This window comes from Mya arenaria, chromosome 2 (assembly GCF_026914265.1).
Source record: "Mya arenaria isolate MELC-2E11 chromosome 2, ASM2691426v1".
Taxonomy (NCBI): domain Eukaryota; kingdom Metazoa; phylum Mollusca; class Bivalvia; order Myida; family Myidae; genus Mya; species Mya arenaria.
In genome coordinates this window covers 32,065,952-32,084,166 of record NC_069123.1, presented here as the reverse complement: position 1 = coordinate 32,084,166, position 18,215 = coordinate 32,065,952, and the positions used below count along the sequence as shown (strand labels likewise).

At 33.0% G+C, this 18,215-nt stretch overlaps 1 protein-coding gene across 5 annotated transcripts in view; it reads left to right on the top strand.

Moving 5' to 3' along the window:
• Positions 1–18,215, top strand: part of LOC128208849 (cyclin-dependent kinase-like 2) — a 67,610-nt gene that overhangs the window by 15,737 nt on the left and 33,658 nt on the right. For 3 of the 5 annotated variants that reach the window (XM_052912529.1, XM_052912512.1, XM_052912492.1), the window contains exons 2-8: positions 1,812–2,072; positions 3,774–3,968; positions 9,201–9,379; positions 9,864–9,976; positions 10,231–10,370; positions 11,231–11,509; positions 13,764–14,452. In XM_052912529.1, the coding sequence (XP_052768489.1) occupies positions 1,905–2,072; positions 3,774–3,968; positions 9,201–9,379; positions 9,864–9,976; positions 10,231–10,370; positions 11,231–11,509; positions 13,764–14,452 (1,763 nt within the window). In that variant the 5' untranslated portion in view covers positions 1,812–1,904. Of the gene's footprint in view, positions 1–1,811; positions 2,073–3,773; positions 3,969–9,200; positions 9,380–9,863; positions 9,977–10,230; positions 10,371–11,230; positions 11,510–13,763; positions 14,453–15,222; positions 15,250–18,215 lie in introns of all 5 variants that reach the window. The other 2 variants (XM_052912521.1, XM_052912502.1) reach the window with 1 other exon arrangement.

Here is an 18,215-nt window from a genome sequence, read left to right as displayed (position 1 = left end):
TAGTTGAATTTAGCAAATCAAATAAAGGGAGAAAGCCAAGCAAGGCGAATGGCCAAGAACAGCATTTTTTGGTTGTTAAATAGTTGATGTTCCAAATAACTTAATTTAATACTTGATGTTCGCAATAATTTAATTCAATCTTTGATAATTGCAATCAATTAACTCACTGGGGATGTAGATGCATGTTTCTTTGTGCAAACTTTTATAGTAAATCACACAGGCATTATAACAACCAAAATATTAACATTTAAGGAACTTTTTCCAGTCTGCAATATTGTGACCTCGTATAGATATAAAAATAAATAAATATTTTGTAATAATTGGCGTTTTATTGACTTTTCAGATCTGGGAGTTTTCAACAGACAAGAGGACCTGGATATTCTGCTACATGTGACACTGACACAAACTATGTTGTACTTTTATATCAATATGACATTATAAAAATGTTTGGACTCATATGCCATTGCTTGAATCAAAATTAAATTTATAATAAATTTATATAACTCTGATATCTATTTTTTCCTCATACACTTACTTATTAGAAGTGTTAAAACAAAAACAAAAAGTTGAGACACCAAAATTATTGTCTTTTAATTTCTAAAAAGTGAATACGATATAATCCTTATGAGTATATGAAATATCAACTGTGGAGTTATTGGGAGGACAATATGAATTTAATTATATATTGGAAGTAAGCTCCATCAGGAAATACTCGAGTAAGTTTAATGAGGATCTGATGGAAAATAGCTTCAGACCATTTGTTATATTAAAAAAGGGCCATAACTCCAAAGAGAAAGTTTTGTTGATATTGTATGTTGAATGGTCAAGTCAGAGAGAGAAAAATGTCAAGGTAACAGGTGTCAATGGCTCAATGCTCAAGTACTGGTAACAAAGAGGCTTAGCCATGCATGCATGGCAAAGGGGCTTTGCCATGCATGCATGGCAAAGGTGGGTTTGTTCATGTCTTAGTAATGAAAAGTATATTGTCAACAAAGGAGGCTTTGCCATGCATGCATGGCAAAGGGGGTTTGTTCATGTATTAGTAATGAAAAGTATATTGTCAACAAAGGAGGCTTAGCCATGCATGCATGGCAAAGGAGGCTTAGCCATGCATGCATGGCAAAGCTGGGTTTGTTCATGTATAAGTAATGAAAAGTATATTGTCAACAAAGGAGGCTTAGCCATGCATGCATGGCAAAGGTGGGTTTGTTCATGTATTAGTAATGAAAAGTATATTGTCAACAAAGGAGGCTTAGCCATGCATGCATGGCAAAGGTGGGTTTGTTCATGTATTAGTAATGAAAAGTTTATTGTCAACAACATGTATGAACCAAGGGTATTATCAATTTTCAACTTCATATCTATACTGAAAAATACCTTCTTATCTTAGATTTTATGACTTGTACTCATACATTGGCCGAACCAAGAAAATGTTAGTGAAACTGCACGTTCTATATTTAATGTCATATTCCGACTTCAGATAATAGACTGTTATAGGATGTCACTCATTTTTTTATTATTTTTTTTTTGGGGGGGGGGTTGTTTGCTTTTTCAGGATAGATCTACATGTATAAACAGATTTTCGTACCAAGGAATGACGCTTAACCTAAAAACATTTTGGTATGGCCTGATGAAATGTCACTGAAGTAAGCACTGCATGTATACTAAATTGTGACAAGTTCTTCATTTCAAGTTTATCAAGACCTTGGTGTGAAATAATAACAAACCTTAAGGCCTTTGGACCTTTGCTTGTGCGAAATCTTTAACGTATCAGATTTGAAATAAAAAAAATCAACTTTTTTTCATTTCAGGCTTAAACCCTTAAACTCGGGACTAACTTCCGGCTCGAGCCAAAGGTCACACTAAAAGTGAGGCTGCGAGCGGGAAGGAGCAAAAATTAAAAAATGGAGAAGTACGAAAACCAGGGTTTAGTGGGAGAGGGTAGTTATGGGATGGTACTCAAGTGTAAACACAAGGAGACTGGGCAACTAGTGGCCATCAAGAAGTTCTTGGAGAGTGAGGACGATAAAATGGTGAAGAAGATTGCGCTGCGAGAAGTCCGTATGCTAAAGGTATGATTATTGGTTGTTTATTATCTTGAATTGCTTCTGAGAAATGTAACAAGTTGTAGTAATTGTGTTGTTGCCATAGTGGCTGTCGGCCTTTTTTCGAAAGTTTTAATGTCGGCCATAACTTGTTTTAATACCATTAAAATTTTGTAATATGTACATGTTGATACATTAAATTCTCAAACAATGACGATGTGCATATGTGTGAGTTTCATTACTCTGGCTAAAAATTGGCGAATTGTTTTGAAATTATTCAAGTAAGCAACATCATTGCTAAATTTCAAATCTGAAATATTCCGAAAGTTTCATGCACACGTTTGTGGTCTGTTAAGTTATGCTTGTTTTAGTTAAAAATATCAGATCACCTTTAAGAGTTAACAATATGTTGTTAACAACAGTGTTAACTTTAACAATGTTCTATACAAAAGGCCCATTGTTAAAGTAATGCTTTTTGGTCCACTACAAACAACAGACAAAAAAACAAACGTTCATAAAATGTTTCTTATTATCTTTGTCAATTGTTTATAAGTTAAAACCAACACTCTATAGACTTCAAAAGGAATTAAGCCAGAGTTTTGCCAACTAAATGATTTCACCATTTGACAAAATTAAAATATAAAGGCACCTCAATAATCTCAGATTAGTATTATAATGAAAAGTGAGATTTATTACGATTTATCGGTAATCCACAAGTTTATTGAGAAAGCTATAGTTTTATAGTTATGCAGCATAAATATTGTACGAAAATCTCTTTAGCCTTTTAATTGGTTGGTGTAATAGTCAATGTCAATGTATCGGAGTAACATTCAAACAGTGAACTGTAAATATTTACAAGGGATTGGATTTTTCCCCGATTCTGGCCGCTTGTTGATCGGTTTAATTGTCATTCATCTGGAAAACAAGTTATTGAAAGTATGTTTTTATTAAGCCAACAGAGAGTTCAAGTTGTGAAAAATCGAGCGTTTAAATCTTGAATGGAACCGTATTAGGGGAGAATAAATAATCTGTTTTAATTATATGTGGTAACTTTATTTATAGATTAATCATTTTGCCCGATCTTATCAACAATCGTATCATACAAAACTTTTTTGAATCTATATTTTTTGTGTGATAAACAGTATCTATTTCAAAGAAATAAACGATTTAAACCTAGTTTCTTTTATTTTGCAAGCATAACATTTAACTCAATTAACTGATAAATATCTAACCAAAATTCAAGATATTACAAAATATCGTACCATACACACATTATTCTTATCCATTGGTTATTATGATATTAATTTAAAAAGTAATATTCAAATATATCTCTATTTTAGCCATATCCTTAATATGTTAAATCTGTTTTTATATCAGAAATGGCAATATAACCTTTTGTGTTATTGCCTCAACTTTTTGCTCATTTTACATGTTGGCTTAGTAACACACATTTATCTGGCAAAATAATGAAACTATGGCACTTAGATAATTTCAATTTAAGACAAAATTGACTAAGATCTTTATAGAAATGGCCCCGAGATGAATAAAAAAAGATGAAAAATGATGCTACCAGCTACTTTTGCTCCTGTTTATTTCATTCTTTCATCATCTGCATTTTTTTTAACAATCTGGCCCACTAAATCTGGAAGCATGCAACTGCATTGTGAAAGAATGAAATAGTTGACATTCTTTTCTTGTTTTTTATGCGAAACTATTCTCATTTTTCAGCAACTGCGTCACGACAACTTGGTAAATCTTCTAGAAGTGTTTCGGCGTAAGAAGCGGCTGTACCTCGTGTTCGAGTTTGTCGATCACACAGTACTTGACGAGCTAGAAAAATGTCCAAATGGTCTCGATGAGACGACATGTCGTAAAATACTTTGGCAGGTTCTCAAAGGCATCGAGTTTTGCCATCATAATAATGTGAGTTGGTATGGTGGTATGCATTGATTTATTGTACTCTGAGCTTGTTTTTTTTCCAGGAAAAGAGTACTGTTATAGCGTTGGTGTTGTTTTTGTCAGCATCTTCACCCTGCAAAGCTTAAACGTTGGTTATTACTAAAAAATGTTCCAAGAGATTTGAATGAAACTTTGTATATATGTTGCATATGTAAAGTAAGGCCCTTTTAACTCTGGCATGAATAATTGTCGAGCTTACCTTCATACATACCCTGTTATTTTTGGAGATGATAGAAGAAACAAAGAACTATTGGGGGTGGGGCCTTAGTATGTATGTTTACAATGACCATGGATATGTGTTGTGAGCTCCATTACTCTGGTTAAGATGTCTGTTGAGTTACGCACATTGACTGACTGCTCTTGATTTAAATGACTGGAACTCAAGGATAAAGTTTTATATAACTTGGTGATGAATGGATTACAACATTGATTAGTTTTTTATTCAAAGCAAATGTTAAAATGATTTGGCAGTTTTTTCATATTGAAAACAAAAAACAACAACAGAAATAATAAGAGCAGATGGTTTCTAGTTTCTTACATTTAAAAATTCTTTGGGCCACTTGATTAAGATATGAAACAAAAAGAAAACATAAGATACCGTTGATAGAAACTTGAAACTATGAAAATATTGAACAGTTTTTTTAATAAGCTATCAGACATAATTCTAAGAGCTGAATGCAGTTCAACCATTCACATTTTGCTGTTTTTGTGTTTTAAGTGTTAAGTAAATTGAGTAACGATCGACAATGTGTTTTTGCTCCGATAGATCAATTTGAAATTACTCCTTCAAATTCTTTTGAGAATGACGGCAAAAAGTGAGAAAATAATCTAGTCCTAATATGAATTGAGATTTGTTTGTTATGAATCATTTGCTTAAAATGAGTAGAAAAAAAAGCAAACAGTCATTGAAATTAGAACTTTTGGTGAACAAGCCGAAATGCTTAAACACGTGCTGTTAATCATTTTTTTTAACAAGCCCTGCTATTATGTAAGATCCAGAAACTGAGCAAGCATTTTACCCGTGCTTGGTTTGCAGGTTTGTGCTTCTTACGATCTCTGAACAAATATCGTAAATACGTTCAATTTTAGTTAATTGTATTTAACAACTCAGCCTTTCAGCATCATCTGCAGAATTTCTGGGTATGAAATGTCCTTCAATGCCTTCTTAAGTCTCTGGAAATGAGACATCTGAATATTCAGTAAATCAATTTTGAATATACATGAATGCTACCCTTGGACTTGCATGTTTCATATAATGTGTCCTCAGCAAGGAATTGAAGAGACCAAAGCTTAGTTGTGTTTACCGTACATATTACATTAAAGGTGCACAATATAGGGTGATGCAAAAAATGATTTGATTTTAATGCATTAGCACGTTGAACTCATTTGACTTGAATGAAAATCAATAGCTAGCTACGTGGCCACAAATACCTTAGTTAAGCCCCGAAACAGTGGCATATATATATATAGTAATCAGACCATTTGTCCGTCCTTTCGGTTTCCAATCAATAACTGAAAAATGCTTAGTTGACATCCAATCAATCTGCAGTGTCCATGTACATACTTTGCTCTTTAAAAATTCTACAGATCAGTAGTTTCAAACTTCAAGGGATGGCAAGGTAGGTCATCATGAATATATGTCCATGCAGGCCCAACTTCTTATTGCTATCTGTCCATGCAGGCCCAAATACTAATGGCTATCTGTCCATGCAGGCCCAAATTCTAATGGCTATCTGTCCATGCAGGCCCAATTACTGATGGCTATCTGTCCATGCAGGCCATAATACTAATGGCTATCTGTCCATGCAGGCCAAAAACCGATTGGCTATCTGTCCATGCAGGCCCAAATTCTAATGGATATCTGTCCATGCAGGCCCAAATACAAATGGCTATCTGTCCATGCAGGCCATAATACTAATGGCTATCTGTCCATGCAGGCCAAAAACCTATTGGCTATCTGTCCATGCAGGCCCAAATACTAATGGATATCTGTCCTTGCAGGCCCAAATGCTAATGGCTATCTATCCATGCAGGCCATAATACTATTGGCTATCTGTCCATGCAGGCCCAAATACTTATGGCTATATCTCTATGCAGGCTCAAATACTAATGGCTATCTGTCCATACATGCCCAAATACTAATGGCTATCTATCCACACAGACCCAAATACTAATGGCTATCTATCCACACAGGCCTAAATACTAATGGTCATCTGTCCATACATGCCCAAATACTAATGGCTATCTATCCACACAGGCCCAAATACTAATGGCTATCTCTCCACACATGCCCAAATACTAATGGCTATCTGTCCATACATGCCCAAATACTAATGGCTATCTATCCACACAGGCCCAAATACTAATGGCTATCTCTACACACATGCCCAAATACTAATGGCTATCTGTCCATACATGCCCAAATACTAATGGCTATCTATCCACACAGGCCCAAATACTAATGGCTATCTCTACACGCAGGCCCAAATACTAATGGCTATCTGTCCAAGCAGGCCCAAATACTTATGGCTATCTCACCACACAGGCCCAAATACTAATGGCTATCTCTCCACGCAGGCCCAAATACTAATGGCTATCTGTCCATACAGGCCCAAATACTAATGGCTTTCTGTCCATGCAGGTTCAAATACTAATGGCTATCTGTCCAAAGAGGCCTATCGGGGCATTTGTAACATTCCTGTGACAGATCTTGTTATGCAGATAACCAATTTTGAAGATGAATGGGCAATTTAAGTGGTAAAGTTGAAAATGGCATGTGAAATGAAATAGTTTTTGCCTTCAAATCCTGATTGCTTTTTCGTTTTCTTTACATATAAAGAATTGATTTTTCATTGATTGATGAACATTTTTGGAATAATAGGGTTTCAAACTAAACCATACAAAAATATTCATGCAATATTGAAAATACAAAAACCAATACAAAAGATAATGCCATGTGAATTAAAGTTTATTTAAGAATAAAAAGTTAATTATATTTCTTATATTGAAAGATAAATCTTTGGGAAGACATTTATGCAGATTTTAGTACTTTTGTGTATTCAGAAAAAAGACTTTAATACGATTATCTCTTTTAACAAGGAACATTAGGTTAAGAAATAATTATTGATATGCAAATGTTATTTTGCAATACCATTTTTGTTGGCTTGAAAAGGTTTGTGTTGACGAGTCATTTGGAATTGTGCTAGTTGACGTCAAATTGATTTGTAGTATAATTAAATGAAAGTGTGCAAATTATTTTCATAAAAGAAATAGATAAGTACAAGTGATTAATAAAAATAAATTTCTTTCAAACTTCTGACATGAACATTTACTTTCAGACATATGAATTAACTTGTTTCTTTATAAGATTTGTTGGTATATTTTATACTTCTAGTGTTCTTTTCCACTTTTGAGGGAATGCTGTTGGGGAAAAATATCGTCGTTTTGGCAAAAAGTGGATAAAATACTTACATGATTTATATAATGATTAACTTGATTTTAAACTTTTTTTTTTAACCAACATATCCACATATTCATGAATGGCACTATGCAACATTTGCTAAATGTTAAGAGGTCAATGCTTTAAAAATAAAATTAAAAAAATGTTCAGTAGGGGAATGTGGTCAAATTTTGGCCCCCAAAAATGCCAAAAAAAAAATGACTTCAGTAACGGTTATTTCAAATAGTTGAATTTATTTGTTTCATAAATTCTTTGTAATAAACAATAAATCTAAAAATCTAGTTTTTCTGAGCAAGCTTAGCCAGTCCACAACAATCTGTAAGAAAAATGAAAAACAAATCAGTCCAATTCATATTTTATCATATGGTAATATATAATATATATTGTTGGAAAGAAATCCTGCTATCTTGTGAAGCAATGTCAAATTAAATCATGCTAAATTGTTTTTAAACATGTTCATATCATTGATGGTTATACCTTTCAACTTAATACTTATGAAAATTGAAATGTTGTCCAGTAAGCGCTGTGGTTAGCACACTCGCTTCTCACCAAGGTGACCCGGGTTGAATTCCCAGCCTTGGCGCAAGTGAGTTTGTTTTGTGGTCACTAAGCTGGACAAGTTTTCTCCGGGTTCTCTGGTTTCTCAAGGACACAAGACCACACTATTTCGCAAAATCGTGCCAACAAGAGTGACTTAGCACAATCGTTGGAAAATAAACAAAGTTTAAACTAAATGGGGTTATCGTTGAACATTTTCATCCCAAGTATTTAATTTATGGGGACAACTATCTTTTGTTTCAAAGGTTCCTGTTTTACAACTGAATGAGAAAATTTAAATTGCCGTTGTCAGAATTTTACTTAAAATTCTATTAGTAGTAGTTAACTGAATATATTAAACATTATTAGATTTTTCCCTCCCCCCAGTAATAAATACATTGGAATATTCCTGCATAATATCATACTAAATAGTCTTGTCAATTGTTCTGTGATGCCATTATATGACATTTATTGCGGGAGGATTTTTATCTGCGTAGACCCTTATTTGACTGCATTCTCGTATCTTTGTTTTGAAAGACAATACGCTGGAAGATATGATCTGTCTATGATATAATTAATGATCTCCAATTGTATGCAGATAGAGAGAAGTCATAATAAATTCTATTGTATAGTATTTTTGCTGTTGTGTGTGATTTATTCCTGCAGCAAAACTCCTGAAGTTTGAACTTGAGCTAAAAATGATTTAACGGAATAATCACACTTTTTAGGCAAGAGATTGCTGTAATACAGTAAAAACAATTCAAAAATGTTCATAATATTACCTTAAATAAGCTTTTATATTTTATTTCCCTGACTATTTCATGTATTATTTTATCAAATTGACGCCAATTTGCTGATTTTTCAGAACTTTGTTGAAGTCAACAATATTGTTAACTTTGTTTTTGTTAACTTTCAAATCTGTATTGCTTTGGAATTAAAATGGACATGTTTGTGATCTGCAGTATTTCTAACAACATTTACGACACCTGTTTCAGCTGTATGTGTTTCATTTAAATATATGAGGATGCTACAAAAAAGGTTAACTCTTAAAGTTTACAACAATTTAGTTAACAACATTGTTAACTTTAAGAGCTTATGTAATTGGCACAATGTGTGCCATGCGAAACTTATGAATTTTCTGTTACAGAAAAAACATTATTTTGTTATACTTGAACCAGTCGTCCATTTTCTCCTTTCAGATAATTCACAGAGACATCAAGCCAGAAAATATCCTAGTCAGTAAGAACGGCGTGGTGAAGTTGTGCGACTTTGGGTTTGCACGAACTCTCGCTCAGCCTGGGGAGATATACACAGACTATGTGGCTACACGCTGGTACAGGGCCCCTGAATTACTTGTGGGGGACACGAAATACGGCAAGTAAGTGATCGAAGGTTTATGATGGGTTTTGGCTGACTTAAAATCACCATTCTTCAATTGTCTTAGGTTTCTTTGAAGAAAAGAAGTTATTGACATCATCAGCGTCCAATGGGGTAAAAAAAACCCAGGAACTTTTTACTATGTCTCAAAAAAACAAGATACTGTATATGTCCTATTAAACATGTGTCTTTTAGTCCTCTACCTTTAATAGGGCATTTATGGTATTCACATAAAATATGATACACATTTTGCTATCTTAATGTACAACACCAAAATGAAGTAAGGCCCATAACTTTGGCTTTTACTTTGTAGGGTTATCACCTGTGATAAAGTAAGAAACAAGGGACATGTATTTGCCCCAGCTTACCATACTTTTAAATTTTGCTTCGTCTGCCATATGTTTCTCCCTGCTTTTCATAGTTCCTCCTTTTTCTTCTTGTTCCTCCTTGACACAGATTAACCAAAACACATTATTATTTTTCAGGGCAGTAGATGTGTGGGCAGTTGGCTGTCTTCTGGTGGAGATGTTGACAGGTGAACCCTTGTTTCCCGGGGACTCTGATATTGACCAGCTCTACCACATTGTTAAAGTGTTTGGTACGTTTATTCTTTTTTTCTTTTAGTTTGAGGCAAGCTAATCATAGATGTCTTTGTCCTACATGCTAGATATTTCTTGAGACTTACCCTGGTTTTTTTGTTCAGAAAACCAGGGTTTTTTTGACGCCTTTAAAACATGTCAATATCAGCCACATTCTGAAAGACTTCCAAGGGAGTTGGTATGCTTGAGGTACTTTCCTGCTTCAATTCATATGCCTAAATGATAAAAACAAGTATGGATGCTTTTTCTTCAGGTAATTTAACGGCCCGACATAAGGAAGTGTTTCTGCGAAATCCCCTGTTTGTTGGGATGAGATTGCCAGAAGTAAGGGAGGTGACACCTCTTGAGAAAAAGTTCACAAGAATGTCACAGTTCTCATTAGCACTTATAAAGGTAAGAATTAAAATACTTCATGGTAATTAACCCACATATAAATATCTATCTGATAAAATATATTAGAAAAGTTCACAAGAATGTCAAAAAGTTAAAAGAATGTCATAAACTAAAAAAATGTCAAACTGTTCACAGGGACGTTTCTATAAAGGATCTTAAGTCGGTATGAAGGTCACAAATGGCAATACATCATATTGTTCTTATTTCCTAATCTTTGTGTTCATTTGTAATGATGGATAAAGCTTATTCCACTCCAATTCAAAGCAAAATAATGGAACTATGGTACTTAGATACTGAGAAAAAAGTTCAAAAAATTGTTACTGGGTATTATACGCAGGCATTTTTTTGCATCAAAATCTGAAATAAAAAAGTGTGTCTAATACCCAGTCATTTACGGTAATATCAATTTACGACCAAGATCTTTATTGAAAAGGCTCCCAGGAGAATGTCAGAAAGTTCCAAATATTGTCAATAAGCTCAGAGGAATGTCAAACAGTTCTAAAAATGGAAAAAATTAGAATAATGTCAAAACGTTTAAAGAACATTTCAAAACATTCAGATGAATGTCAAAAAGTTAAGAGAAATATCAATTAATTTAGAGATGGCTTTGCGCAGAAAGTTCAGAAGAATGTCTAAAAGAATATGAGAATGTAAAAAAGTATAGATGAATGTCAGTTTTCTTTTCAAAGTTAGAATTTAGAATTTTTATACCAAAAATCTTTTGATATAGTCCTATATAACTTTAAGGCTCGATTCCTAACGTATATTTTCTGAACTTGTGAAATAAAACTGTGTATTATCTGAAAAATGGTGACAGATTTCTTTTATCATCAATATTTTTTTCTGATTTTTTGTCATAGGTTTGTCTGAGACTTGACCCGGATGACCGACCCGTGTGTTCTGAACTTCTAAAGCACGAGTTCTTCACGAGAGATGGCTTCGCACAGAAATTTTCTCATGACCTTAAGGCGAGACTCACGAAGGAACAAGAGAAAAACGCTCTGCTTCATTCTATCGTTCATGATAAAGATGACGATGGTGATAACAATAAAGCCGTGAAAAAGAAGAAGAAGCCCCTTATTAAGAAAGTTGAGGCACACTCTAAGGTGGAAAGCAATAAAGCTAGCTCAAATAAAGATGTAAGGAAATCAAGTGAACTTTAAATAACACACAGTGTTTTTTTCAGCCATTTTGCGGGCTTAAATTTGGTCCCCTCCTGAAAAGGATATATAGTCACCCTTGTGCAATAACTCAATAACTGCATATAAAAGTAGAAGCAGATACTGAGTTCTTGCATTAAGGTGATAAATTTTTCCCAAACCATTTTCCCCTTTAATATTATTTTTTGAGCAGCATTAACCTCTTAACATAATGCAAATGTATCAATAAAGTGCTATTCATGAATATATTGATAGGTTTGTTTGATAAAAGGTTTGAACACAAGTTGAACATTATATGAATCATGTTAGTTTTTTTACCCTTTTTGATAAAACAATGCTATTTTCCCCTATCAAAGGGGCTCGCCACCCATACATGCCATATTTCTGAGAGGGGTTCCCTGGGGATTTTGGTCTGAATTCCAGGGGATTTTGATATTACACCAGAGGATTTTTACGCGACGAAAATTTGCGCAATATCTACATTTATAATATAAGAATAAATACAGAAATACACTCAAATTACGATAATTTTTGGACTTAGTCATCATGGTCCTTCATGGAATTTCACACTCATAATATTATTGATGCTTTCCATTGTCAACCTTAAGCAAGTTTTGGATTTTTTTTTTTTTTTAATTTTTTTTTTAAATTCCAGGGGATATGAATCCCCCGGCGGGGGACCAGGGGATGGGTCGTAATTCCGGGGGATTTTTCCCCCGCTGGGGGATATGGCATGTATGGCCACCATTCCCTTAAAAGTGGAAAAAAACACTGACAATAAGCAATAAGTCATTGTAATGTAGAATTAGTGTTTTTAGATTATATATGTTTTTAGCTCATCAAAACTTCTAATCTTGGCCACAAATCAAAAGTCTTTAAAGATATTCTAATGAAATGTGGTATACATGTTGTAAGTGACAATAAGTACATGTTTAGGAAGGCCCATAACTCTTGTTTAATTAATTTTATAGTTATGCTCCTATATACAGTCAAAACTCTATGGCTCGATATTCTAGGGACCGGCCAAAATACTTTGAGCCTCGAGAATATCGAGCAAAGCGGGATTGCTTACAGAATGTTATTTTTTTATTATTCATTACAAAAAGTCTTGTTTATCTCGTTTGTTATTGGTTACGCTAATTATTCTGAAGAGAAGAGTATTAATTAGACATAGTTACACATCGTAAAGTTTGTAACATGACATATTTGATACTTCGAAAATATTATTTGATTTTTTATTTATTTATGATAAAAAATACATTTATGCGAAAACAACAAACAAGCAATTTTAAACAGTGGGTATCACAAACATAGCTTATAAGTTATATCAAAATGCATTGAATTGTATACATGGATAACAATTAGAGACAGAACTTAGTGATGGCATATTTATTCAAACTGTCAAACCATTTAAATTTGATAGTGATTGTAATAAATTCAATTATTTTTTATCGATTAGCGCCTTGTGCTTAAAGCAAACAAAACAAAGTGTGAAATTCTTACTTGGGACAGCGAAAATGACTTCGAGCGTGGAGTAATATCGACCCTCAAGATATCGAGCCATCCGATCGAATTTTATATGAACAAAGAGTAAAACAAAATCAGTCCTTTTAATATGGTTCGAGCCAACGAGGATATCGAGCCATGAGATATCGAGCCAACGAGTTTCGACTGTATACCAAAAGAAATAAAGAGATATGTGTTTGCCCTTGCTGCATTTGTCTCATAAAATATTCTAAACAGTAAGATTTGGAAAAGATATGTACGCAAACCTGTTTTCTTTTATTTTAATTTTATAATAAAGCGATTTAAAGCTGCACTCTCACAGATATACCATTTTTACAACTTTTTTATTTTTTGTCTTGGAAAGAGCAAATTTTTGCGTAATTATCTGCAAACCAATGAAAATCCATTGAAACCATTTATATAAGATTGCTGACAAAAATCAGATCGTAGATTTTCATATTTCCGTTCGAAAATTATTATTTTATGGCTTAAACGGTTACTAACTATTATATTTTTGTCAGCAGTCTTACATAAATGGTTTCAATGGATTTTCGCAAAAATTGGCTCGTTCCAAGACAAAAAATGAAAAAGTTGTCAAAACGTTCAATCTGTGAGAGTGCAGCTTTAAGTCAAAGTACCAATATTAGGAAGAAAGCATTAGTTCTGTATCAAAATTATTGAAATTCAAGTTTTGCTGTTTTGCTTATTTATGTTAATCATTTTGCAGGAAAAACACAGCTCAGAGGACAAATCAAAACAGAAAGGTTCTGACACGGACAAAGGTGCGAGTAAAAAAGTAACCCCGCCTTCAACAACGAATAAATCAAATGCACTAATGACGTCGGACAATAGTAAACAAAAAAACAGTCTAGTTAACGGAGACTCGACACCAGTCGATAAACGAAGCAACTCTTTGGACAAAACAGACGGTAAAACTGTAAAAATTCCGAAAGTTGAAACAAAAACTGATAAGTCAGAAAAAGAACGCAGTTCATGTGAAAAGACCGATAGAGACTTAACTAGGATAGAGCTTAAAGAAAAGACTAAGCTTGAATTGAAACATGAGAAGTATGAAAAGTCAGACAGGGAAAAAGATAGTTTAGAAAATCGAAGTGACAGTAGGCTCGATAAAATCGATAAAATGGAAACTAGTGTAGATAGAAACAAAGGTGCTGATTCACGATTGGAGATGAGTAAGGAGAAAGGGGATGTAAAAGTTGAGCGCGAAAAACGGGAAAAATCGGACAAACTAGAAAACGAGAGGGATGAGAGTCGGACGTCAAAAGAAAGGGAACGTGACAGGGAAAAGGAGAATATTATGTCGTTTAAAGATTCGTCGACGATTCCACCCATCAACCCCTCGGGTCATGGCTTGCATAGTATGAATAACACGCCCACCATTCCGTCACTTACCAGGTAATTTGGGTTATTTTATTCTATTTATGAGTTATTGCATAGGTGTTATTGCATGATGTATGTTTTTTTTGCATGAGAAACTGTATTAATATAAATATTTCTATGTAAGTAAGCAGGTTTTGTTCGTTAATTCGGGAACATTTTCTATAACCTCAGAATTGCGAAATTTCGCCTCATCTTTCACAAAATTTGGAAATTTTTTGATAATACCTATGGAAGATATATATACTCAAATCATATTTTTAACCATATATTTGTTGGCTTTTATAACTTAAACAACAATAATTCAGAGCTTGTTCAAAAGTAAATATTTTTTTCTGATTGGATTTTTTTTTGGGGGGGGGATAAAACCCTTCTTTTATGCATTACATAATACCATAAAAAGAGCCAAAATAACCCAACCTCGCAACTTATAGTATTATATGATCTATATCTTGCAAAATGAACTTTTTCTTTATTTATATTGTTTAACCTTCTTCTTTGTTATATTTTTTAATCGTTTGATTTATTGCATGGCAGAATGTCAGAGTCAAAGATCTGATCCATAAAAAACATAGATGTCTTTACTCTGAGCGATAAAATCATTGATGTTTTAAGTCGGGTATAAATGAAATATATGAAATTTAAATCTACATATTTAATGACCTTGTTGTAAAATACAGAACATCAAGTTTCCGGCTTCCAAAAATCCATGAACACTGTAAGACGGTAGATACTTGCATTTTAAACATTTGATTAAACTTCATTTTTGGTATATATTTTTTTCTCAGAATATCAATCTTTTTAAACAACAGCAGGTGAATCATAGACTAGTTATTTTTTATTCATCCCGCTTAACATTTCTCCTATAACCATGATGTTGAGTCGAGCTGTAGTTTTCATGAATGTAACGCAGCAGGTGTGTTCAAATTTGCGAAAATGAATGTGTATGTAAAAAGAAATTCTTTAATCATTTTAACAAATTTAATATGCTGTGTGAAGAATGCACATTATTAAAACCTTTATATTGGTATCTTTTTTGTTGCTGTGAATTGTATCATATTATCATGGAGTGTGCTTTAATTGCTGGAATTATGGCGTGTTAGGTCCTGAATGTCAAGAAAGTGTCTTGGTATTGACATATAGAAGTTCAATACATGAACTGAGAGTCAAAAAACTTTTTCAACTTTCAAGACCTAATGACATAATTCATTTTTTTTTTCCTTAAAATTAATCGCACCTGCTCCATTATATTCTGTGAAAACTGCGGCTCGATTCACCATTCGGATAAATAACCATCTTAATGTTTCTTTTTCTTAGATTTATATCCTGATACTTTGGCATTGACCTTTTGCCAAAAAAACAAAATGAAATGAAAACCACTAAAAATTCAATTATTATTCAGATACTCTTCTTTCTACATAACAACATCAATTTTTGTAGCTTAACAATAAAGCTTCTCTTTTATTATATGAAATCCATATATTCTTATTATGAAAATGGATATGGAGTTGACAAGAATGACTTAAATGTGTCACTAATAGATCGAAGAAATTGATCATTTTTTTTTTATATTCATGGGAAAATTTTGATTGTCATATTTATAGATACATTTTTGTTTTACATTTTATATCCCAGCTGTGTTTCATACCAACAATGGTGGACCCCTGAAAAGTAATTGTCTCTCAAAAGTTAAATGTTTATGTTATTAATTTTATTGGAACTTAAAGCTTCACTCTTACAGATTGACGGTTTTGACTACTTCTTTAATTTTTTGTCTTGGAATGAGCAAATTTTGCGTAAATGTCTGGAAACCAGTCATATAAGATTGCTGGCAAAAGATCAGATCACAGTTTTTAATAGTTATGTTCGAAAATTGATGTTTTATGGCTATAAGAGTTACTTACGATTTTAGAGTAAATGGCATTTTCAGCAGTTTCCCAAATGATTTAGATCTGTTTTATTGTTTGTTGTGTTAAATGACTGTATTGAAGTCATTGATGCCAAAATCAGCTGATTCTGAGACAAAAACTGTCAATCTTTGAAAGTGCAGCTTTAAGTGTCTCTAAAAACACATCTTAATTGACAGGTGGCACTGATATCAAGACTGCTTATTTTTAGCACCAATGCAATGCACAGCTTTTTATTTTAATATACACATATATTTTTATTAAATCAGGGTGTAGGTTTTTTATATTCGTCATCTAATAATGATATAATACAAAGTACATGTACAGAAAAAAATATAGGTGTAGGAGTATGTCTAATGTATAACATTAAATATCTTATAAATCCATATAACATATGTACCTATATAAAGAAATATACTATAATGCATCTTTTTTCATTTTGAAACAGATTTACACATTTGAAAATTATGGAATTGCTTTTGATATGGAAAAAAAAAAATTGAAAAGAAATGCTATTAATGTAGTCCTTTGAATTGAAAAGGATTAATTTTGTCGATTTTTTTTTTTTGAAAATTGTTACTGAAAGACGCATGGTATTATTGGGGACATAAGATATGGGTTTGTAAGAATTGTATTTATATTGGCAGGGTAAACCATGAGGCCTAAAATAAAATATTATACAATTTCCATCCCATGACTGCCATCCCTCCCCCAAACATGGCCCGACCCAAATTAATTTATTGCTTAAAGCGTAGCAATACTACATTTTAATTTGACCAATACAGCTTGAACATTCTGGAAAGTACAATTTAAAAATTAAATATTTATCAACCTACCAATCCATGCTTTAAAATAAACCTGGGGCGGTATTCATAAAACTTTTTAAGTCATTTGCTATTGACTTAAGTCACTTTCCTAATTTCAGTATCTCTTAAATCATATGAAATAAAAAAAAAAAAGGAATTTCCAAAATATATTATTTTCATTGACCTAACTGAAAAGAAAAACATACTGTAATGTTAAAAACACTTATACATTTCTATTAATTTGATTATGAAAATGATAAGAAGTCGACTTATGTTAGGAAATGACTTAAGATACTTTATGAATAAGGCCCCTGGGTCTTGGGATGGGAAACAAAGAATATTTTAAGTCTGGCCTTATTAACAATAATTTCGTACTTATGATCAATAAGTTGTTTAACTTATTTCAATGACTTGGTGAAAGTGTTTTTCATAAATAGTTTTAATTCATATGTTTAATAGCATGCTATTGATTTGGATCCTAAACCCGCACCTGGATTTAAAATGCTTCCGTTAAAGTGCTAAAATTTTAAGTTGATTGCTTCTAAGGCCTGGAAAATTAAGCATGCCTCTTGTTATAAAAAATCAGATACTTTCAAGCTTAAACAGGATCTTGGTAATCTCTATTTTTAGGTGTTAATAAACAGATTATAGTACAGGGCTTCCATTCAAAGAAGTTTGGAAGTATCATTGGTCGAAATTAGCACAAGCCCGCAAGCCCTGCTTTCTGGGCTTGCTCAAATTCTGGGTTTTATACTGCAGGGCTTGTTCAAAAATGTAATGCCAAGCAGTTAAGTATATGAATTCGGGCTTGTTCATCCAAAAGACTAATTTCGGTGACTGAAGTATACAACTCCCTTTGAGTCCTTCGAAGTACAAAAACTTCCACTATTTTGGAGAAAACTTCCAAAAGAGAAGGCTTGAAAGTTAAAAGTATCAAATCTTGGTATGGCGTCATTTTCAATAAGTCTTGAAGCTGCACTCTCACAGATTGACTGTTTGACTAGTTTAGATTACACTGTCATGATTATTACTGTCAAAAAAGGCTTATCAGTAAATGACTTAAGGAAG